General features: G+C 34.5%; 1 protein-coding gene and 1 long non-coding RNA gene across 8 annotated transcripts in view; one reads left to right on the top strand and one right to left on the bottom strand.

Annotated features, from left to right (window-relative positions):
• LOC145263231 (N-acetylated-alpha-linked acidic dipeptidase 2-like) overlaps positions 1-24,377 on the top strand; it is a 544,830-nt gene that overhangs the window by 518,215 nt on the left and 2,238 nt on the right. For all 7 annotated transcript variants that reach the window (XM_080120318.1, XM_080120321.1, XM_080120317.1 and 4 more), the window contains exons 16-20: positions 1,138-1,231; positions 7,617-7,750; positions 11,286-11,410; positions 16,653-16,737; positions 21,795-21,887. In XM_080120318.1, coding sequence (XP_079976444.1) covers positions 1,138-1,231; positions 7,617-7,750; positions 11,286-11,410; positions 16,653-16,737; positions 21,795-21,887 — 531 coding nt within the window. The remainder of the gene's footprint in view (positions 1-1,137; positions 1,232-7,616; positions 7,751-11,285; positions 11,411-16,652; positions 16,738-21,794; positions 21,888-24,377) is intronic.
• On the bottom strand, positions 16,612-18,631 carry LOC145263232 (uncharacterized). Its single transcript, XR_013864497.1, has 2 exons — positions 18,032-18,631; positions 16,612-17,846 (listed from the first exon to the last, which is right to left on the bottom strand). It is a non-coding gene; the product is annotated as an uncharacterized LOC145263232 (long non-coding RNA).

The following is a 24,377-nucleotide window of genomic DNA, read 5'->3' as shown; positions in this document are numbered from 1 at the left end:
TGGTACCTATTTACAATGCCTCCCCACGGGACAGAGTTAGACACCAGGGTCGTTTTTTAACGTGGAGAAAAGGTACAAAAATAAAAAATTGTCACAGTCGTGAAGGACTGCTCTTCCACCGAAAGAAATGGAAGTGCAGCATCTGAAGAACAGATACTACACTCTGATCTTGACCCGAAGAGTCAGTTTAGGAAATGGTAATAAATGTAGAAATCGTTTTTTGTAAAATTTGTTCAATTAATTTTAGAAATTGCAATAAATTTAGAAAATAGACTTAAAAAACGTTTTTGCTAACAAATGTAAAAAACTTTATTGCTTAATTTATAAAACGTTTTGTTAACAAGTTTAGAAATCGTCTACAGTCACAAACAAATTACTGGCGCTACCAGATCAGGCTGTCTATTGGTTTCCTGAGATGAAATGCATCTACATTGATTTTCTGTTTTTGTTTTCTATTCTTTTTTGTAAAACTTATGTTTTGCAAAAATAAAAACAAAAACAAAAACCCCCTTCCCCTCTCCTTTCTTTTTCTTTCCCTACTTACCAACCCCGTCACTCCCCACCCTTTTTTTTTGCATGTTGGTAGGGCACTAGAATAAGCCGACTGCCCCCCTGCAGAGGGTAAAAATCCCTCAACAGGGCAACCAGTTAGCCGTGGGTTGCTACCCGTAATACCTTAGAACGTGATCCTGGTGATTGAGCTAACCTAGACCTGGGTGCATAAAAGTCTAGGCACTGCAACACATTACTTCGGCTAGATGAGCGGTCGGAAAGGCCCTATCCGATCAATCGGCCAGTCTTAAAAAACGTTTTTGCTAACAAATGTAAAAAACGTTTTTGCTTAATTTATAAAACGTTTTGTTTACAAGTTTAGAAATCGTCTACAGTCACAAACAAATTAGTAAATTCTGCAATAGTTCTGAAAGCTTCTTTGTTTATTTGAAGAATCTCTTCTAACAGATATGGTTTCGTTCTTTCATTTTATGATACATCAACCATTAAATGGTTGCTTTATGCAAAATCAAAAACGTTATGCAAATTTATTAACTAATATCATCTCATTTTTTTTGTGTTTGTACGTTTCACAGAATTTTCATTAAATCATTATAAATTATTTTAACTTTTCTTTGCATACAGAGTTAGCTACTCTCTCGGGTCAGGCAGCGATATGGCAACGTTTTACCAGCGGGCTGGTGTGCCAAGCATGGACTTTTACTACACATACGATACAGTAAGTTATGGACTTTTTTGTTGTTTGTTTGTTTGTTTTTTTGTTTTTTACTTAAATTATTTTGAAGTAAACTGAGTTTGAATCAACCAATCAGCATCTAAGAAGAATATTCCAGAATTTTTGATATGAACGTCTATAAAAAAATACAGTAATTAAAAAGTTGCAGCCGACAATCAAGCATCAACACAAAACATACTTTTCTCACAAACAGTTTCACCCATATTGGATCTGAATTTTATATGCCACATGTGTGAACTCTAAAAAAAAAAAAAAAAATGATTGAAAGAAAATGATTAAAAAAATGAATAAAATTTTTTTTTTTTTTAAATGATTAAAAACATGAAAATTTTGTTTCCATTTTTACAAAAGGAAGGAACCCATTTCTATTAACACTTCTACCTCTCTAAATCCTGTTTCCTCTTCTTCTTCTCCCCTTTTTAGTGTGAACTCTAAAAAAAATGAATGATTAAAAGAAAATGATTAAAAAAAAAATGAATAGAAAGAACTTTTTTTTACAAAAATGATTTTAAAAAAAACATGTAAATTTTGTTTTCATATATATATATATACACACACACACACACACACACACGGAGGCAACAAAAAGAAAGTTCGCACTTGTAATTTTTTTTCAAAACTGCAAATTTAAGCAATATTTAATGTAACTGTTTAAACAAACTTTACCTCATTTGATTAGCCTTTTATTCTTCTATAATTGTATGTGAATGACTACATATATATATATATATACACAGATGGCAAAAAGAAAGTCCGTACTTGTAATTTTTTCACAAACTGCAAATTTAAGCTAAATTTAATGTAACTGTTTAAACAAACTATACCTCATTTGATTCGCCTTTTATTCTTCTATAATTTTACCTGTTCATATTTGACTTTTAATTGAAATATTCTAGTGTTCACGTCAATTTAAAAAAGTAACTTCAAATTGAGGAAGGTAAAAAGAAAGTCCGCAGCAACGAATTTGCTTAAAACTAGCTTAAATAGTGTGAACTCTAAAAAAAAAAAAATGATTAAAAAAAATGAATAAAAAAAATAAAAAAATGATTAAAAGCATGTAAATTTTGTTTCCATTTTTACAAAAGGAAGGAACCCATTTCTATTAACACTTCTACCTCTCTAAATCCTGTTTCCTCTTCTTCTCCCCAACTTTCTACTTCTCCTCTGCCTATAATTCTCTAGCTGAATATACAACTCTCATATGTATATATATATATATATATATATATATATATACAGGTGACAAAAAGAAAGTCCGCACTTGTAATTGTTAAAAAACTGCAAATTTAAGCTAAATGTAATGTAACTGTTTAAACAAACTATTTTTTACCTGTTCATATTTGACTTTTAATTGAAATATTCTAGCGTTCATGACAATTTAAAAAAATAACTTTAAATTGAGAAGGCAAAAAGAAAGCCTGCACAATGGAAAATTGTTATTTAAATATTTAATTTAGGACATTAATGCAACACAAATACAACAGGAACACAATGAACTAGTTAATATTTAGTAGCATAGCCCTTCAGCAATTTGACAGCCTGCAATCTTTTGGGAATTCCTTGAATTAGACTTCAGCAATACTCTGGGGAAAGGGTATCCCACTTTTCTTTAATTTTTTTCCAAAGTTCTTCTAAATTTTACATTTTATCATTGCGTAGCTGTTGCAATGCCATACGTTTTCGAAAGGACTGAGGTCTGGAGATTGTGCAGGCCAATCCAAACATGGAATTTCATGCTCTTCAAGGAACCTCTTGACATTGCCAGCTGTGTGAATGGGAGCATTATCCTGCATGAAGATGGGATTTTCATCCAAATTCCGACCAAAGTAGGGTAGAAAATGCTCAGTTAACATATTAATGTACTTGGTCGAATTAATTCGATCTTGCAAGTGAACTAGAGGCCCTGGACCATTGGCCCTAATAATGCTCCACATCAAAACTGAACTTCCACCACCTTGCAGCGTTGAAACTGAGCACCTAGGATTAACTTCGTCTTTCCTTCGACGGGCGTACTGCCTACCATCACTGCCTTGCTTTCGTCGCTAAAAAGCACTTTTGATCAACATGAAGAGTCATTATCTTCATTGTATCTGACGAAGTCCAGACGGGCTTTCTGTTCTTTACAGAAATCATTGCCTTGTATCTTGCAACATATCCTCGCAAATTAAATTCCTTTAATCTGTTCTTGACAGTAGAGAGAGAGCACTTTTTAACAAGATCGCACTGTTGTTGGATTGGGGGGGGGGGCGTTTCAAATCTGTTTCTCACGCTGTGGATCTCGATAGCATTATCTTCCCTGTTAGAAGTAACTTTAGTACAAGTAGATTTAGGGCATCACGAACACTGCATGTGTTTCAGTGCTTTTGCACGGTCTTTTGTACCGTTTTCTCATCAGATTTCAATCTGCGGCTGATTTCTAGATTGGATAAACCAGAAAGATGGAAATTAATGAGCTCCTGACGATCACCAAGAGAAAATCGTGGCGTCTGGACTAAATGTTACGTCGTATAACCTGGAACAACAACAATTGCGATTAGAGATGCTTTGTTGCCTGTTGGTGGATATTTTAAACCGATTTAGGGGCGATAATTTAAGCTGGTTTTAAAGCAAATATTTTGCTGCGCACTTTCTTTTTGCCTCCTCAATTTGGAAGTTACTTTTTTAAATTGACGTTAACACTAGAATAGTTCAGTTAAAAGTAAAATATGAACAGGTAAAATTATAGAGAAATAAAAGGCCAATCAAATGAGGTATAGGTTGTTTAAACAGTTACATTAAATTTAGCTTAAATTTGCAGTTTTTGAAAAAATTACAAGTAGGGACTTCCTTTTTGCCAGCACTGTGTATATATATATATATATATAAAATTATTTACTAAAATAATTATTAAATACCTAAAGGCACTAGTGTTTCATCCTTTCGGGAATCATCAGTGCAGGGTGTCACGATTACCATCGGTCGGCAGATTCAAACTCGGCAACGAAGCCACCACTGACTCCATTTGCCAGGACCAAATCCACTCGGCCACCGTCAAGTAAATTATGTTGAAATTTAAACATTTATTTTTTACATGCTTTTTAGAATCTGTCAGAGTGATCTAATCATTATATGATGATTTACGCATAAGAACTAAATTGACTGACTTTTTATTTCAACTGAAAGTGCCCAACAATAACGAGTTACTTAAAGGGGCTGACATATATATATATATGTAGAAATATTCTTTATTCACTTGTATTTCCTTTTTATATATACCAATCCTTAATTTAAGAAGCTCAATGTAATTACAGAGCATATAATGAATAAATTCAAAATGGCATAAAGAAAGAAAACTATGAGATATTTGCAACTTCTCTTCCAATTTTCGAATTTTTTAATCGTGTCCAAACGCATTTTATTTCCTTTTGGTTGTTTGATTGTTGATATTTCTTTGGATGAGTTAAGGGCAAAATAGATTCACTGATTGATATAATTAAGTGATTGAGTTTGTGCTACGAAACAGATACTGTCAAGAATTGTAAATGTCAACTAAGTTCAAGGAATAAATTGTAAAATGGTCAACAACATGAAATTTGGAATAGAGACTTGTCATTTATTCATTATTATATATTATGGAAATCACTTGAGACAAGGCATGAAGCCACTTGCTGTAAGGAGCCAACAAGAACAGAAAAATGATTATTGCAAGTACAGGGGATGCCTATTGACATCAGTCTTGAAAAGACCAAGTTTGTAGGTAGAAGGAAACAATCAACAGCAAGAGAACTCCACAACTTTGCAGGTCTTGGAAAGAAGCTACTGGAATAGGAAGCTGTATTATAATGATGCATTAAAACAGAAATTAATGAAGACCACTAGACCAACGAGCTGGAACAAAGGAAGCAGGGAATATAACAGACAATTAAAACAGTAGAGTAGTAGTTGAGAGGCAAAAATCAGAAGCTCACAGTATTAATGCCGGTGTCCCGCAGGGGTCCATCCTGGGCCCAACTCTCTTCCTGATCTACATTAATGATCTTCCAAATCACATCCTTACATCATTTGTAGACATTTATGCTGATGACACTACCATTTATGGTAGCACATCTAAGACAGTAAACGACTAAGTTCACTCCGATTCTCTCTCCTCTGATCTTGAGCACGTAGTACAATGGGGTAAGGAGTGGCTGGTTACTTTTAATGCATCTAAAACCAAGCTTCTCTCTTTACATCATCAACATTCTGATCCACATCTGGCATCAATTGAAATGAATGGCTCTCGTCTTCAGGAGGCCTCGAGTTTTGACAAGCTTCTTGGCTTGACCATTACTCCTGATCTTAAATGGAACATGTACATCAAATCTGTTGCCAAGGCCGCTGGAAAAATGGTGGGATCTTTCTATCGATCCGGTAAATATCTCACTGCTGATGCTATTCTCTATCTATATAAGAGCCAGGTACGTCCAAGGATGGAATACTGTTGCCACATCTGGGCAGGAGCTGCTAGAAAAGACTTGGCCTGCCTTGATAGAGTTCAAAATAGACTTCGTAGCCTCGTAGGAGATGTCCTTTTCTATTCCTTGCAACATCTATCTCACAGAAGAGATGTTGCGAGTTTGTCTCTGATGTATCGTTATTTTCATGGAAAGTGTTCAACTGAGCTTCAATCTATGGTTCCCCCTCGCCAAACTTTCACAAGAAACACTCGTCTAGTTGTAAACACTATCAATAATTCCCCCCACTCTTTATCTGTGCCTAAACCTAAACGTAGATTCCATGAACAAAGCTTCTTTCTTAGAACTGCACGCCTGTGGAATTGTCTTCCTTTTTCCTGCTTTCCGGCTGACTACAATATGGTTGTCTTCAAGTCTAACGTAAATAAGTTCCTGATGAGCCGTTCCATATAAGTTATCAAATTTACCAAATTTTCATTACTAATGATTACTATATTGTCCAATTTCTACTGTACACTCTTTAACCCTTATCCTTGAGTGGCCTCTTGGCCTTGATAATGTGGTGATGCCTATGTAAAAAAAAAAAAAAAAAAAAAAAAAAAAAAAAAAAAAACAGCAAATTAATGAAGACCACTAGACGAACGAGCTGGAACAAAGGAAGCAGGGAATATATCAGACAATTCTGATATATACAATACTAGCAGTTCAGCCCGGCTTTGCTCGGGCCCTATGTACTGTTCAGAACTTTATGTGCATATGTATGTATATATATACAGGGTGACCCCAAAAAAAAACAAATAAATAAAATAATGACAAAATCATTCTAAAATAAAATTATTGAAAACAAAAAGAAGTGTTTTGATGTGATGTTTTGAATATAATAAACTAGTTATTACCAAAGTTTCATTTCATTCAGAAAAAACACTAAGAAACGGGGCCTAATTAGAGTTGGGGCCCATTTTTTTTTTTGGGGGGGGGTCACTCTGTGTGTGTGTGTATATATATATATATATATATATATAAATATATATTAAACAGTTTGACCTACATCTAAAATTTCAAGTGTTTAGACCCAAAATTGGTGGAGGAGTTTGGTAGAGTCTGCAAAGCTCAACTCTTTCAACTTTGACCTCTTTGCAGCCAAATTTTGCCCAAAAACTGATTAAAAAGCTTGCTGCATGTCTGAATACCCTTTATGTAAAATTTCAAATGTTTAGGCCCAAAATTTGCTGAATAGTTTGCTAGAGACCACAAAGGTCAAATCTTTTGAACTGTGACCCCTTGGTAGCCAAATTTTCGGCCAAAAACTGATTAAAAAGCTTACCCTATGTCTTGCTACTAGCGTTTAACTAAAAACAATATGCATAAAATAAATTCCAATGGTTTTAACTGTTCTTTAAACCAGCAAAATTGTTGTAGCATTTCGATTCATCGGACTACTGTTCTCATCTTGAGTGTTATTTTCACAACATTTCGGTTGACATAACCTCCGACCTTCTTCAGATGTATCTTGTCGATCTTGGGAAGGTTTCTGTCGAACTCGGGAATTTGTATGGAATTTCTTCACTTCATGGGGTAGCATGCTCTTGTTCCATCAGCCATGACTGGATAGAGGTCCTAAGTAATACGCAATTGTATTTTTCGGTCGCCCACACTGAGGATTGAACCTTTAACCTTCAGGAGAATATCACTTTTTCCAATTGATTTTTCCAAGTGCTCTAACCACTGTGCCACAGCCCGCTCGAAATTCCGTCCAAATTCCCGAGTTCGGTAGAAACATTCCCGAGTTCGACACGATACACCTGGAGAAGGTCGGAGGTTACATCAGCTGAAACGTGAAAATGACACTCAAGATGAGAACAGTAGTTTGATAATCCTCATCTCAAAAATTCAGAAACTGATGTTATTTTTTTTCGTTTTTGTTTTTTTTTCAGAAAAAATGGCCAGACTTTTTATCATATCCAACATATCACACGGCCTACGAAACATTTCACATGTTCAGCACATTCGTCGACCCAAGCTTCAACTACACAACCGCTATCACAAAACTTTGGGCTGTCCTGACATAGTAAGTTGGTTTCATTCATTAGCAGTTCTTTCAGCTCCAATAATTACTTTTACATGAGGTCTTAATCTTAATTAATATTTATATTTGACACTAGCAGGGAGACGCTTCCTGGGATTGAATGATGATCTTAGAACTGCACGCCTGTGGAACTCTGTTCCATCTGCCTGCTTCCCTCCGGACTACAACTTGGATGTCTTCAAGTCCAATGTTAACAAATTCCTAATGAACCGCCCCCTTAATTTTTTTTTTTTTTTTTTTTACACAGTGATCACCACTTATCAAGGCCCGGAAGCCACTCAGGGATAAGGGTTATTGCAAGTACATTACGTTAGTGAGGAGATTTGATGAAATGTTTACTTAAGGGGGCGGTTCATTAGGAATTTGTTAACATTGGACTTGAAGACATCCAAGTTGTAGTCTGGAGGGAAGCAGGCAGACGGAACAGAGTTCCACAGGCGTGCAGTTCTAAGAAAGAAGCTTTGTTCATGGAATCTGCGTTTTGATTTAGGCACAGATATAGAGTGGGGGAAATTTTTCACAGTGGATTCAGCTAGACCGGTGTTTTTCGTGAAAGATTGGCGAGGGGGGACCAGAGATTGGAGTTCAGACGAGCATCTGCCATGGAAATAACGATAAAACAAGGACAGGCTCGCAACGTCTCTTCTGTGGGAGAGAGGTTGCAGGGTAGAGAAAAGGGCATCCCCCACTAAGCCACGAAGTCTATTTTGTACTCTGTCAAGGCAGGATAGGCTGTTTTTAGCAGCTCCTGCCCAGATATGGCAACAGTATTCCATCCTTGGACGTACTTGGCTTTTATATAGATATTAATTAAACACTTCATCAAATCTCCACACTAACGTAATGTACTTGCAATAACCCTTATCCCTGAGTGGCTTCCGGGCCTTGATAAGTGGTGATCACTGTGTAAAAAAAAAAAAAAAAAAAAAAAAAAAAAAAAAATGATCAACGAATGTTTCACACTCCCATATTTTTACCGTTACCAAAATCGGTGGAATTGATTGTTTGCTCTAGTTGGGGACCCATCACAATGAACTGGGAGGAAGCTCCACATGTCTCCCAATACATGTCTCTACATTGCACTGTAGAGAACCTACTGTTGATTTTTTTTTAATTATTTTATATATAATGACTAGGGCTATGACAAGAGAATATTATTTTCATTATCTTGACTTGAGTACATATCAGTTAATATCTTATATGTTTTTATATAGAGTGATGTGGTTCTCGATTGTCTGTGTTGAATATATATTCGAGAGTCAAAACAGTAAGAATATTCTCTTGTTGTAGCCCTAATAATGCCCCTGTCATATAAAAGAACCTACTTTTGATTTTATATTCCCGGCCTTTCTGCTTGTGCCCTAATAATGACTTGAATTCAAGTTTAAAATAAAAAAGTCAAGTATCATGGTTCAGTTGGGCTTTAAACAGAAACATTCATTTCGAACGCGCCCCTGTCTGATCAAAGAAGCTACAGTTGATTCTATATGCTGAGCCCTTCTGCTTGTGCGGTAATAAAACTTTCGAGATGCACTTGTGATGTTAGGCTGTACAAGGGTGTTAACTTTTGTCAAAATCAGACTGCTCCTTCTTTAATCAGATTTTCTTGATTATCGATGTTTGATACTTATCGGAGATATTCCAATACAAAAGACATCAGGGAACGTATTATGGCGGTTACCATAATGTAACTTTTGTTGGGCAGGTCACCATTTCGGCAAGTCCCCCTCTTGGTTGGTTGTTTTTGTTTTACAGCATATCAACCCTTTTCAAGTTATTTAATGCCGAATCCAGTGATTTTGAAGAAAAAGTTTTTAATAGAATATATTTGTTTGTTTTTGTTTTTTTGTTTTTTCAAGTCAGTTGGGACCCTAACAGGTACTACCACACTCCAGGTCAGAGTGGACCTGGGAGCAATTGCAATTAAAAGGTGGCTCCACACTTCCCAAAGCCCACAAGTTGGGGCCTCACCATCGGATATAGTTTAAGATCATATCCAGGACCCCCCCCCCCTCTTGGGGAGTCATCGAAATTAATAAGATGGGAGTGTCGGAACGGTCTAGAAACAGACCCGGGGATAATGATAACAAAGAAACAAGACATTTCAAAAACGAAACGGTTTTTATGTACGTTTCAGCATCCAAGGTTACAATAAGTCTGTAAGTTGTATCGGGTCATAGAAAGTTCGGGATTTTTCATTTTGTGGAATGACTCTGGAACAACTCTTCTCTCAGTCTTGGTTTCAGCCATCTTCCAGTCTTGAATATCTTTTTGTATCTTCTTCTTTCCCTCCAGAATTGTCCTCCGTCCTGATTGGCTAAAACTTCTGGTAGAGAGAAAAGAAGGAAGGAAGGAAAAGGGAAAGGTAGAGAGAAAGAAAAATGGCGAGGGAATATTGTAATGGTAGTAGTAGTAGTCTTATTTGTGTGAAATATTAAAAAAGAAAATCAGCCTAAGCGTTTCAGAATTCATAGGAAACAAACTCACACACACACAGAGTCAGTGCATTTTATTTATAAATAGATATCACCTAAACAAGAACTAATCTATTCACCTTGAATATTTTTTTGGTCCCCCGACAAAACAATGCAACTAGCTTATTATTTACTGTGCTATAAATCATATTATGAAGATTCAATGTATTAGCTGTTAAAATGAATCTTATCTGATCCAAGTTTGTTTTGGTGGACCTGTTAATTAATTCTTGCCCGTTCGTCTGTCCGCACTTTTCTCAATAACTACACCTTGGAATTTTTAAAAATTTTCCACAAACATTAAGCATGATATGAGTTAAAAAGTAACAGAACAGATTTTCCGGGAAAACTCTGGTTGCTCCCCCCCCCCCCGGATGCGTTTCGAGTTAAAATGGCTAAAATTTACACTTTTGTGCTTATTAAAAAAAAACTGATGCCTTTTTATAAAACTTTCTGAAAAGTTGTAACTAACTGATTTCTATATAATTTTGTTTGTCTATACTTCATGATAACTCTTGGGTGTGCCCCAGGGGTTCTTTTAGGGCTATTAAAAAAACTCCATTTTTGGGACTATTTTACCATATTTGTCCAAAATTTTCTGCGTATGTCTATTTAGCAGTTTTGCATGGTGCTGAACTCAAATTTAACTATGTTACGGCCTTGGGGACTTTTGGGGGCTAAATCGGGCAGGGAGGGTGGGGGTGATGATGGACTTAATCATTTCTTTTTTTTTTTTTGCATGGTGCAGAACTCAAATTTACATATGTTAAGGCCGTTTGTTCATTTTCACCAGGATTTTACATCCTCTGGGGACTTTTGGGGCTAAATGGGTGTGTGTGTGGGGGGGGGGGAAGAGCAATGCTGAACTTAGTCATTTTTTTATGCCTCGTTCACTGTGCACTCCCGGGGGGGGGCATGCAGGCTTCACTTGTTTTAATTTAGTATGCCTATAATTGTTCGTATTACATTCCCTGTAACTATTTATAAATTTATAGGCTTTTTATAATGGCAATTTTGCTTTTTTTCCTTTTTTTTTTTTTCAGTAATCTTGCTACGGCCAACATCCTGCCGTTCGATCTTCGCAGATACTCAAATGCCATTGCTGAGTTAGTCTACTCATTAAAAGTCGATTACGAACATTCATGGAAAAATCATTCGGTCAACTACGGTAAATATACAGTGTTTTTGTTACTGGTTCCATTTTATGTATGGGCATGTACTGGACGGCTTTTAGAGATTGACTTCCAAACTAACCTATTTCTGGCCAGGTCTTTATTTATCCATCTTTCTTTTAAATCCATCCTTATCATCTCACATGTATTTTTTTTTATCTCCCCCTGCCAACTGACCCTGCTATCTCAACTGTTTTACGTCTATTAACCCAAGCACCTTCATCCAGTATTATATTCAATTTAACGTCGATTTTAAATGCTGGAAGTTAGAATCCCACACTTTTGATGGACTTGTGCTTAATTTGTTTAAAATATAAATTTTTTAACATTTTATGTAAATAAATATTTGAAAGTATAGTATCTGTTCTGGTTCATATATATATATATTATACAACATTCCAGCTGAAATAAAAAAGACCACTCGGCGAATCAAAAAGATATCCAAAAACATCAGAAAAAGTATAACTCTGTCGTGTTCAATCAGATGTGCTTGAATAATGACTTGCTGCCAAAATATACAAATATATATATATATATATATATATATATATATATATATATAAACCAAGATCTAACGAAACAGTTAATGATTAAGCCATATCCATAAAACATAAGCAACTCTCTCTTCGCTAAAAGTGCATTCAAAATCACTTTACTGACGGCCCGTATTATTTGGATTTATCGGACTACTGTTCTCATCTTGAATGTGATTTTCACAATGTTTCGGTTGATGTAACCTCCGACCTTCTTCAGGTGTATTTTGTCGAACTCTGGAATTTTTCTGTTGAACTCGGAAATTAGGACAGAAACATTACCGATCACATAGATTTTCCCAAATCTCAGTACCCTGTATATCAAATTTCGAGTCTGTAGACTAAAAATTGACAGTTATTGTGTAGGAAAATGTACACAGACAGACAGTCACACAGACACGTTCACTTTTATAGATAGATAGATAGATTAAACAAAAATATGTACGTGTACATAAATATATATGGAAACAATTTTGTGTTTCCTGTAAACTTTTTACGCAAATATTATGCAAGTATAAATCATGTAGAATATCTGCATGAATATAATTACACGTAATAGTTGACTAAAGATGATCATCCCATAAGAAAACCGAAAAAACTAATAGGGAATTAATTAAAATGAATGTTTAAAAGAATATGCAAATTAGCTAGATCTTTTGCTAGTGAATGCACTTCCACAACCCATATATAAGAAAATTGTATTTTCTTTTTAAATAAATTGAAAAGAGGGGGTTTAATATGAATATCAATACACACAAAAGAAAAACGAATTTATAGGAGTGTGTATATATATATATATATATATATATATATATATATAGTTATTGTAACATATCATGTGTTTGTCATCTCTTCTTTGCTATTGCCGTTACCTCTTTGCCTCATGGCTATTTTATTAGTTGTGTGATAGATTGGCACGTTCACACGTTTTGGCCCTATGCAACAGATTTTTAATTTTGTTTACAGTGTGAAAGGGATGCCTCCCAGTGCCTCATTTTTTTCTATTTCCTGTTTTTGTTTTTGTTTTGTTGTTTTCTTTTTCAAAATTACCCAGAAACTGCCATGCGCAATAACATGATTCGATTCAAACTTTAATTGAAAACTTTAAAATATAAAAATAAATCTGTACATCCAAGGATGGAGTATTGCTGCCACATCTGGGCAGGAGCTGCTAAAAACAGCCTATCCTGCCTTGACAAAGTACAAAATAGACTTTATGGCTTAGTGGGGCATGCCTTTTTCTCTTCCCTGCAACCTCTCTCCCACAGAAGAGACGTTGCAAGCCTGTCTTTGTTTTATCGTTATTTCCATGGCAAGTGCTCGTCCGAGCTCCAATCTCTGGTCCCCCCTCGCCAATCTTTCACGAAAAACACCCGTCTAGCTGAAACTACTGTCAAAAATTTTCCCCAACCTTTATCTGTGCCTAAATCAAAACGTAGATTCCATGAACGAAGCTTCTTTCTTAGAAGTGCACGCCAGTGGAACTCTCTTCCGTCTGCCCGTTTCCCACCTGACTACAACTTGGATGTCTTCAAGTCCAACATAAACAAATTCCTGATGAACCACCCCCTTAAGTAAGACACTTTATCAAATCTCCAATACTAACGATTACTACGATACTATCCCATTGATTACTGTACACGCAATAACCCTTATCCCCGAGTGGCTTCTGGGCCTTGATAAGTGATGACCTCCATGTAAAAAAAAATTAAAATAAAAAAATAAAGCAAAGATGCATATTAACTCATTCAAGCCATTTCCATGTGACTATTAGAATATGAGCCTCCCTCTTTCTCCTCCTCGTTGATGAGTCATTTCCCTTTAGTCTTGCACGGTTTCTGGTCCCTGCTGTTGTAGCTGTCACATATCTACTATTATTTAAAAGTCACTTTGTGTGTGTGTATACGTGTGCGAGTTCCTTCCTTATAGGCTCCAAAACGGCAGAACCTATCTTTTTCAAATTTCACGTCTGGCAGTATCTCGTATCGAAAATCAAAAAAAAAATCTGATCCTAAAAAAAATTTATCTAAAGATATTTACAGGGAATTATTTAAGGTTGCAGTGGCAAGGGAGATATTAAAATCCCAACAAATAATTTCTTCTTAGAAGAAAACAGATTTGTCGACATCTGGAAACATAGCTCAGTGGCATTCGACTACAGATCGAAGGATCCCGTGTTCTAGCCCACGTGTACCTCATCATTTTATTTTTATTTTTTCTTATTAACGAATTCAATTCACGATAAAAGATATACGTAATCGCCGCAAATCATTTCTTTGTTTGCATATTTTAAAACTGAACATTAATCAGAAGTGCCCTTTCCAGGGCATTCATCATCAGCTGATGTGATATTGTAAACAAACACAGATGGAATTTGATGAACTATATCAGAGCTCGGCATTGTGAGTGAAACAGTCGTATTTGCGAGTGATTTTTTCAAAATGGCGACTAGAAATAATGAAACGCTTATCTTTTGGTAATTGTATTTCTTTCACTGACAATCTTCCAAAGCTCACTACCGAGTGAAAAAATATCTTCTTTTTTTTTTAATAAAACGAACAAAGTTAAATTATTTAAACAATAAACGTTTAATAGAACAATATAATCTTTTTTTAACAAAGGCTTTTTTAAAAGAAATATCTGAAGAAATTAGAATGTTTATACCTTCAAGTATCAACATAAAATTTTTTGTATATTTAGAATTACACTTATTAAAAAGAAATACAAAAAAAATCTTTATGATGTACATACTCGTCACAGAACGAAGATGTCATATTCTAAACATCATGTGGGTTTGCCTAGTAACTTTTCTATTTGGCTAGTAAACGAAAATATTTAGTTGTCAAAGGTCAACTAAAAATAAATTTGTCCATAGAGCCCTGCATAATCTAAAAATATGTTTCGCCTTAACCTAATTATTACACCGGATAAATATTTTTATTAGGTATATTCTTAAACAGATATCTATTAATTGATACAATTTAGTTAACCTACTTCAGATGCCTGCAATATGAAAGGGTGAATGCGGTATTATGGTGGAAGAAGATACTAGCTAAGAAACTTTTGTTTAGTTTTGGCGATTGTGTTTCTTTCACTGACAATCTTCCAAAGCTCACTACCGAGTGAAAAATATCTTTTTAACTCTTTTTTTTTTTTAATATAACGAACAAAGTTAAATTATTTAAACAATAAAAGTTTAATAGAACGATATAATCTTTTTTTTTTATCGAAGGCTGTTTAAAAAAAAAATATCTGAAGAAACTAGAATGTTTATATCTTCAAGTATCAACATAAAATTTGTTGTATATTTAGAATTACACTTATTAAAAAACACACAGAAAAATATTTATGATGTACGTACTCATCACAGAATGAAGATGTCATATTCTAAAAATCACGTGGGTTTGATTAGTAACTTTTCTATTTGGCTAGGAAACGAAAATATTTAGTTGTCAAAGGTCAACTAAAGATAACTTTGTACATTATCTTTTTTTTTTTTTTTTGCAAATTAATCCACTGGCAAATTATCGCTTATAATATATTAGGTGCAAAAAACATCGTTTTTATATATGTATAGTTGAACGTCATAAAACAACATTTTTGCACCAACCTAATATAATATTCAATAGAGAATTGATTCTATAATACATATGTAATCTGCATGAATTAAAATATATTTAAGTGTATTGTACGACCGGACAACGCCGGGCTTCCAGCTCTGTGTGTGTGTGTGTGTGTGTTCATATATATATATATATATATATATATATATATATGGCATAATCGCATTGACACACCGGTTCTTGTCAGATCACCGAATTTAAGCAACGTTGGGCCTTTTTAGTACCAGGTGAGTGACCATTTGGAAATTCTAGGTGTTGTATGTGTTCTTCGCTTATCTCGACATTTGTTACCAGTCGTCCTATACTTCACTTGCGACTGGTATTTAACAATGTCGTCTCAAGAGAGATGTGGTTGGAGATTGCGCACCTCCTGCCACAAAAATTTCACGCACATGCACTCCTACGATGGGTATCCATAGTCTTTAAAAGACTGAAAGAGCCTTTATATATATATATATATATATATATATATATATATATATATATATATAATTATTTCCACAGCTGAACCAACGTCGCAGCCCACAAGAGCCAAGAAAGCCGACAAACTGAAAGTTCAAGATTCGAGTTTCGCTCTCATTTGGGTTTATCAGTTAGACACATCCAGACTCGGGATTTGAAACCCGAGCCTCTTACATTGGAATATTTTATATATATATATATATATATATATATATATATATATATATAATGTTCCAATGTAATGTAATATATATGCTTTTCAAATCTACTTATTTTCAATTTTTTGTGTTTTGTCTTACACTGAAGTTATATATTTCATGAATGACTTCCAACCTTTCCTTTCGTCGCGCCATGTATCTTAAGCGGTCGACCATATGGCCATCTTTTTATAATTATTTGTTCCCATATTCAATTCTATATTCAAGTGGCCATTGTCACCTAACATATGCGCTGATTCTTTCAGACGTTTTATTCTTAACTGTTTTATTTTATTTATTTTTTTTTTTTTTGTCGATAATCTTTGTGATGGTTTACCTCTAAGCTCCGTTTGTAGTCAACCGACTTTCTAATTACTCCATGTTTTTTTTGTAAATCATTTTTAATTTTTTTGTATATTTCAGAATCATTAATAAATGCGTGTCGAACGTTTATTCATGCCACCGAACGTTTTCACAATGAGTACCAGCCAAGCATAAACAAATCAAAGTAAGAATTTCTTTCGCTATTTCTTTTGTAATAATATATTGGCGAGATGATAAATACCGAATTTGTGAAAAAAAAAAAAAAAAAAAAAATGGCTGACAAAGGGGAAGCAACTCTTATAATAATTGCTACTGGATTATCTCCCTTCCATTTCCAAAATTTTGAGGGTGTACAATATTTGTTTTTTTTTGGGGGGGGGTGCGTTGTTTTTTCTACAATTTCGTTATTTCCTTTGTAATAAGTAGAGCTAGGACAACAGCGTATTCTTTTTATTGTTTTGACTCTTAAATATATATCCTTTGATATCTTATATGCTTTTATATAGAGTGATGTGTATGGTTCTCGGTTGATTAATTGTGTCTGTGTCGGATATATACACGAGAGCTATGTAATGATGAGAATATGCTGTTGTCATAGCTAAGCAAAAAGAAAAAAATCTGCATTCAAACCCGGTCGACGCTGGACCTCCCTGCTGGTTGTTAATAAATATAATAACAATAAAGGACCCTTCCAAGTTGTTTTAAATTGCAAAGCAACTTTTCGATCTGAATGTGCGATATGAATCTTTGTCGCTGCACAAGACGATGATATGTCTATTTTGTATGAGGATTAAGAGAAATGTAATCCCTAATTTAAATAGAGAGAAAATTAAAGTCGATTAGGTCTGATTGACGAATAATCTCTCGCAAAATGGACTGAGTAACTCGGTTTACAGACACTAGTCAGAAGTTAGAACACCTTTCGCCTCTCGACAATCTGTAACAGGGCCGTTGATGCTGTCAGCAGCCGCATAAAAAAAATATGCAAATAACCAAACATATATTCTTTTCATTATTTTGACTCTCGAGTGAGTGTCCATTGATTTTATATAAACTGATGTGGTTGATCTTGGTTGATTAACTGTGTCAGATATATACTCGAGAGTGAAAACAATGAAAAGAATATGCTGTTGTCATAGTCCTAGTAATAATATGTTGCTGAGATGATTACTCCCGAATTTGTAAAAAAAAAAAAAATCATGTACAAGGGGAGGCAACTCTAATAATAATTGATTGGGATTATCTCCCTTTCTTTTTCAAAATATTATGTATACAATATTTGTTTTTTTCTACCTTCGGGACAAGATCAAAGTGTAGTATCTGTTCTTCAGATGCTGCACTTCTATTTCTTGTTCTCTTTCGGTGGAGGAGAAATCCTTCACGACTGAGACAATTTTTATTTTTGTACCTTTTCTCCACGTTAAAAAACGACCCTGGTGTCTAACTCTGTCCCGTGGGGAGGCATAGTAAATAGGTACAATTAGAGGCTCTCAAATGCTACTAAATATAGGCTTGGTCTACTTAGTAATTTTTCTTTTGTTTTGCATATGTGCTGCCTCCTTGAGTCACCTGATCCTCCACCTTGCATCCATATCAATTATTTGGACCTTGTTCCACAAACGGAAGTGTGTTCCTTTTTCTTTCCAATATATGATCAGCTAGTCCCGACTTTTCAACCTCTACCCATGTCACGGCTTTGACAAATTCGAAACTAAAACCATAAAATAGAGACTAACTCACAAAATACGAAAATACCTTTTCTTTTCCAAATAACAATGAAACATGCCTGAAGACGGTAGAAGGACAATCCAAGTGAAACGTTACACAAATAACACTCAAGATGAGAACGATAGTCCAATCAATACAAGTAATATAAACAATCAGTTATCATCTAAAAAAAATTCCAAACTTTAAATGTGATATTTTTTTATATTTTTTCATTTCCAAACTCTTTGAAATATTTAATTGCAGGAAAGTTTCTTTGTACTATTGGGAGATTCGAGAGCTGCAAACCATGCGCGACTGATCAACATTTGCATTATAAGTAGATACGAGTATCTAAAAAAAAAAAAAAAAAATTTTATAATTTTTTTTAAAGTTAAAATAAAAGTAATTTTTTTCTGTTAAAAAAAAAATTACTTTTATTTTAACTTTACAAATTTTAAATTAAAGATTTTTTTTTTTTTAATTTAAAAAAGTTTTTAATTTTTTTTTAAAGTTAAAATAAAAGTAATTTTTTTTCTGTAAAAAAAAATGCAATTTAAAAAATTCTATCACGTACTGACCAGTAAAAAAAAATGCAAAAATGATGGAGTAAAGAAAATAATTACACAAAAAAAAAAAAAAATTTATCAAATCTGCAGACCAATTCTGACTGACTTACCTCCCTTGTTTCCCTATCTTTGCTATTTCAAATTTTCAATTTTTTTTTTTTGCTCAACACACACCTCCAAACTCCCGGGCAACACTGAGCACCCAAGCTAGTATATATATAAGTATAGGATCTAATTATATCTTGTATAAAGCCAGATACACCCTAAAATGGAGTACCGTTGCCACATCTGGGTAGGAGCTTCTCAGCACACCCTATCCAGCCTTGATGCAGTTTAAAACCGGCTTCAAAACCAAGTAGGAGATGCCCTTTTTTCTTCCCTGCAACCTCTTTCCACAGAAGAGACATTGCAATATCGTTATTTTCATGGCAAGTGCTCCACTGAACTCCAATCTATGGTCCCCTTTGCTAAAAAAAAGAACACTCGACCACTATATACGATTTCGCCCACTCTCTATCCGTGCCTAAATCTAAACACAGATTCCATGAACAAAGCTTCTTTTGTAGAACTGCCTACCTGTGGAACACTGTTCTGCTGTTCTGCTTCCAGGTTGAATACAACATAGTAGCCTTCAAATTGAATGTAAACAAGTCCATAAATAATAAAATTCTACCCAATTTACACCGTTAGTGACTACTACATTCCCACCTTAAATTCATTAAACCTTATCCTTGAGTGGCCTTTGAGCCTTGATAAACAGTGACTCCCAGATAAAATATATATATATATATATATTTTCGATAGGAAGATATCCAAAAATTGAAAATAATTGAATTTTAACAAGGGTCGTTCGATTGATGATCTTCGAGTCAAGATCAAAGTGTAGTATCTGTTCTTCAGATGCTGCACTTCAATTTCTTGTTCTGTCAGTGGAGGAGAAATCCTTCACGACTGAGACAATTTTTATTTTTGTTCCGTTTCTCCACATTAAAAAACGACCCTGGTGTCTAACTCTGTCCTGTGGGTAGACATTATAAATAGAAACAAGGGTCATTGATTGTGCTCTAGTGTTGATATCTAATCTATATATATAAAAGGCAAAATGTGTGTGATCATTTCGTGTATGTCCTCAAAAGGCTTTTTTCGCACGCGCTCCCGGGGTTGTTACTATCGCTTAAAACTGTGTATATAGGTCCTATATAATAATATCTAGGAATTAGAAAAGCGCGTAGCGTATAGATTTATTTACGTCGATTTTTACAAAATCATTGCTATTTTGGCTTCTCGCGTGTTGATTGGGCTTTTTAGTATAAATATGTGAAACTAAACTCAAACGACGTCTTCTCGGCATTGCGCCGGGAAAAACGTCCAGAAGCAATCAGCTTTGATCAGACACCCTTCCCCAACATCTGTTGGGGAAAGAAACAGTTAAATTTGGGTAAACAAACCCAAACGCTGTGTGACTTCTATTTGACCTTCTTAATTAGGTCAAATGGAAGCAGCAGAGTTAACTTTTATTGCGCATGCCTCTTTTTATAGTTAAATAACCTGCTTAACATTGTCTGTTGTCGCCGTGGGTCAATGGTTAACGTAGCAGGGTTTGTTTTTTTTCACATTAATTTCCAACTCAAGGGTTAGGGTTCGATTCTCATACTTACCTACCAAAAGCCGACCTTATGTCACATTTTGCTTACGTGGGGAAGCAAATAAATACCTACTTACCTACCAAAACATTTATTTTATTATTTAACACCCCCCCCCCCGGAGTTTTGATTTACCTCAAGACACCCGGGCATCGCCGGATACCCCCCGCTAGTCTATTATATAAAGGCAAAATGTGTGTGTGTGTGTGTGTGTGTGTGTGTGTGTGTGTGTGTGTTCGCTTTTCCACGATGTCTGCAAAAGGCTTCTTTCGGAAAAGCGCTCGCTCGCTTCGCAACTTCTTAAAACTGTTTATATCATCCATAAATTTTAATATCTCAGAGTTACCCACGGACCTCGCCTGTCTATTAAATTTTATTCACTTTCAAACCTTAATTATTCCACATTTCCCGCATCCGCACGCGTTACATTCACTTTTCGGTATAAACAAAAGCGAAACTCGACTCTAATCACAGGCTCATAGCCAGTGTCGACTTCGTCATATCAGACGGGCGAGCGGGTTTTTCAATTGACCTTATTAAAAACTGTCCCGCACAAAATCGCCATCACGTCAATCAAAAACGAGCACCTGTTTGTTTGTTTTTTCACACTATTTTCCAACTGCGCATTAGAAAAGCTTCCTTTTTTTTTCACACACACACCCAAAAACACCCAGGCAACGCCGGGTACCCCGAGCTAGTCTATATATAAAAGCAAAAATGTATGTATGTTCGCTTTTTGTGTATGTCTGCAAAAGGCTTTTTTCTGAGGCCTGCTCGGTCGGCTCGCTCCTTAAAACTTTTCATATCACGTCTAAATGATAATATCTACAACTTAACAACGGGGGTCGCCTATCTATTTAATTTGCCCAACTTTTACCAGCTCGCCGCGTCTTCGAAAAGCGAATGATGGGGCGCGGGGAAAAAGTAACTGGCTTGCAGCACAAAACTAGGTCAATTATCACGCCACTTCCTCGCACCTGTATATTTAAGTTTATAAACCTTAACTGAACACACTTATCAATTCCTCTCCTTCATGGCCGAGATGGTTTCATTTCCATCTTCGTGTCAAGGCTTCGGGGTTCAATCCTACCTTCTGACCAAAACTTTTTTTTTTCCTTTTACACCTTTTATTTTTAACACACACACACACACCTCCAAACACCCGGGCAATGCTGGGTACCCCCCCCCACTAGTATCATTGAAACGGTCTGCACATCGTAGCAAGATATGACTGTATTTACATAAAAAAAAAATTTTTTTAAATATATATATATATTATTTGTTTAAAAAAACTTGATATTATCCTATTTTACATTTCTTTCCAGTCCGTTAGAAGTTCGGATACTCAACGATAAAATGATTGGATTGGAAAGAGCATTCATCGATCCAGAAGGAATTCCTGGAAAGCCAATGTACAAGTGAGTTTTCTGTCATTTGATTCTTGTATCGGCAAAAGAGCAGTATAGTTATCAACAGAAAAGAGTGAGGAAAAAAAAATATAAAACAAGTAACTGTTACTTGTGTCCTTATAAACTTAAAGTATATTTATTTATTCCATATATAGTTATGCTTTATATATATATATATATATATATATATATAGTGTAACCCTGGAATAAGATACTTCTCCCCCCCCCTTTAAGCTCTCTTATATCCGGGTTACATGCTACATTAACACAGGCTCTAACTTGGGGCCAGAGAAAATCTCTTATATCCGGTTTTCTTATATTAGATTCTCTTGCATCCGGGTTACACGGTATATAATCACATTGACACACCGGTTCTCATAACATCACCAAAGTTAAGCAGCGTTGAGCCTGGTCAGTACCAGAGGGGTGACCAATTTGAGAATTTCAGGCGCTTTATGTAAGCAGCATCTCCCCTAACAGGCCTTCGGGCCTTGATAAACGAATATTGGACGACTGAGGACCGCTTGTGAATATTCTATTCAATGGAACTTCCTCCTTTAGTGGAAGCCAGTTAAACCCACATAGGATTACTGTCGTTTTCATTTTTATTCTTATAAATATTAGTAATTAAACCTTAAAAAAAAATATATTAAATGCAATTTATTAACAGAAAGTAGTTTTGTATTAACTATATATGTATAGACATATATAAACATATTACATATATAAACAAAGACATATATAAACATATTACATATATAAACATATTACATATATAAACAAAGACATATATAAACATATTACATATATAAATATATTACATATATAAACAAAGACATATATAAACATATTACATATATATAGACATATATAAACATATTACATATATATATATATATATATATATATGTAGACATATATAAAAATATTACATATATATATATGCAGACATATATAAAAAATATTACATATATATATATGCAGACATATATAAAAAATATTACATATATATATATATGCAGACATATATAAAAAATATTACATATATATATTTAGACATATATAAACATATTACATATATATATATGTAGACATATATAAACATATTACATATATAGAGACATATTACATATATATATAGACATATATAAACATATTACATATATATATATATGTATATATAGACATATATAAACATATTACATATATATATATATGTATATATAGACATATATAAACATATTACATATATATATATGTATATATAAACATATTATATATATATATAGAGAGAGAGAGAGACATATATAAACATATTACAGGCAATTAATATAAAAAACAAGTGAAGCATGCATGGTCCCCCGTGAGTGCGCAGTGAACGAGGTATAAAAAAAAATGACTAAGTTCAGCATTTGCCCCACCCCCTCATTTAGCCCCGAAGTCCCCTAGGGCATCAAATCCTGGTGAAAATGAACAAACGGTTCAGTTTTAGGCTTTAACATATGTAAATTTGAGTTCTGAACCATGCAAAAAAAAAGAAATGACTAAGTCCATCATTGCCCCCACCTGGATTAAACCCCACACATCCTAAGGCCTTAACATATTGCAGTGTTTTCTCGGAAAACTTTTTTTTACTTATATCATGTTTAATGTTTGTGCAAAATTTTTTAAAATTCCAAGGCGTAGTTATTAAGAAAAGTACGAACAGACAAGGGTGAATTTACGAGTTCACCCTGCTTTTGTCGAAGAACCAACAAATAACTCGTCCTTATAAACTTCAACTATACTGATTTATTTTGTATATAATTATGCTTACATAACACATAACACACCGGTTCTCATAACATCTCTAAAATTAAACAACGTTGAGCCTGGTCAATACCGGGTGGGTAACCAATTTGGGAATTCCAGGTGTTCTATTGGTGCCTCCCTGAAAGAGATGCAAAACCCTGACTCCGAAACGGCTGAACAGATTTTCTTTAAAATTTGCAGAACTTTCATGTATAAGTCTGGGAGTGATCTTAGTTAAGTTTTGTCTCAGAATATCCCCAATAATTACCGATAATCGAAACCGTTATTTCAATTTATCGATCATCGGTAAAACTTTTTTTTTCCACGTCGTCCCTTAGCAACAATGATAGAACAAAACGCTGTGAAAATTCTACAGTATGTAAGTTGATAACATGTATTTGGGGAGGGGGGGGTTGTATGACGTGGACTGAAGGTTCAAACCCCACACGTAAATTTAATTTATTTTTTTTTTTCATGCATTTTATAAGACTTGAAAATTTACGTGTTTTTTTTTTTTTTTTTTTTTTTTTTTGCATGCCGTGGTCTGTAGGTTCAAACCCCACACGTAAATTTCTTAATGTTTTTTTTTTTTTTTTTTTTTCGTTAACTTGAAAGAATTTTATATAAAATAATTTTATAAAAAAATCAGTAGGTTCTCTATAGTGCAATGTAGAATAACATATTTTGGACTAAGTTACTGCATGGAGG

Source organism: Euprymna scolopes, chromosome 38 (assembly GCF_053919585.1).
Source record: "Euprymna scolopes isolate OS-2025 chromosome 38, ASM5391958v1, whole genome shotgun sequence".
Classification (NCBI taxonomy): domain Eukaryota; kingdom Metazoa; phylum Mollusca; class Cephalopoda; order Sepiida; family Sepiolidae; genus Euprymna; species Euprymna scolopes.
The sequence above is the reverse complement of the archived record's forward strand: the minus strand, read 5'-3'. Positions and strand labels throughout refer to the sequence as shown.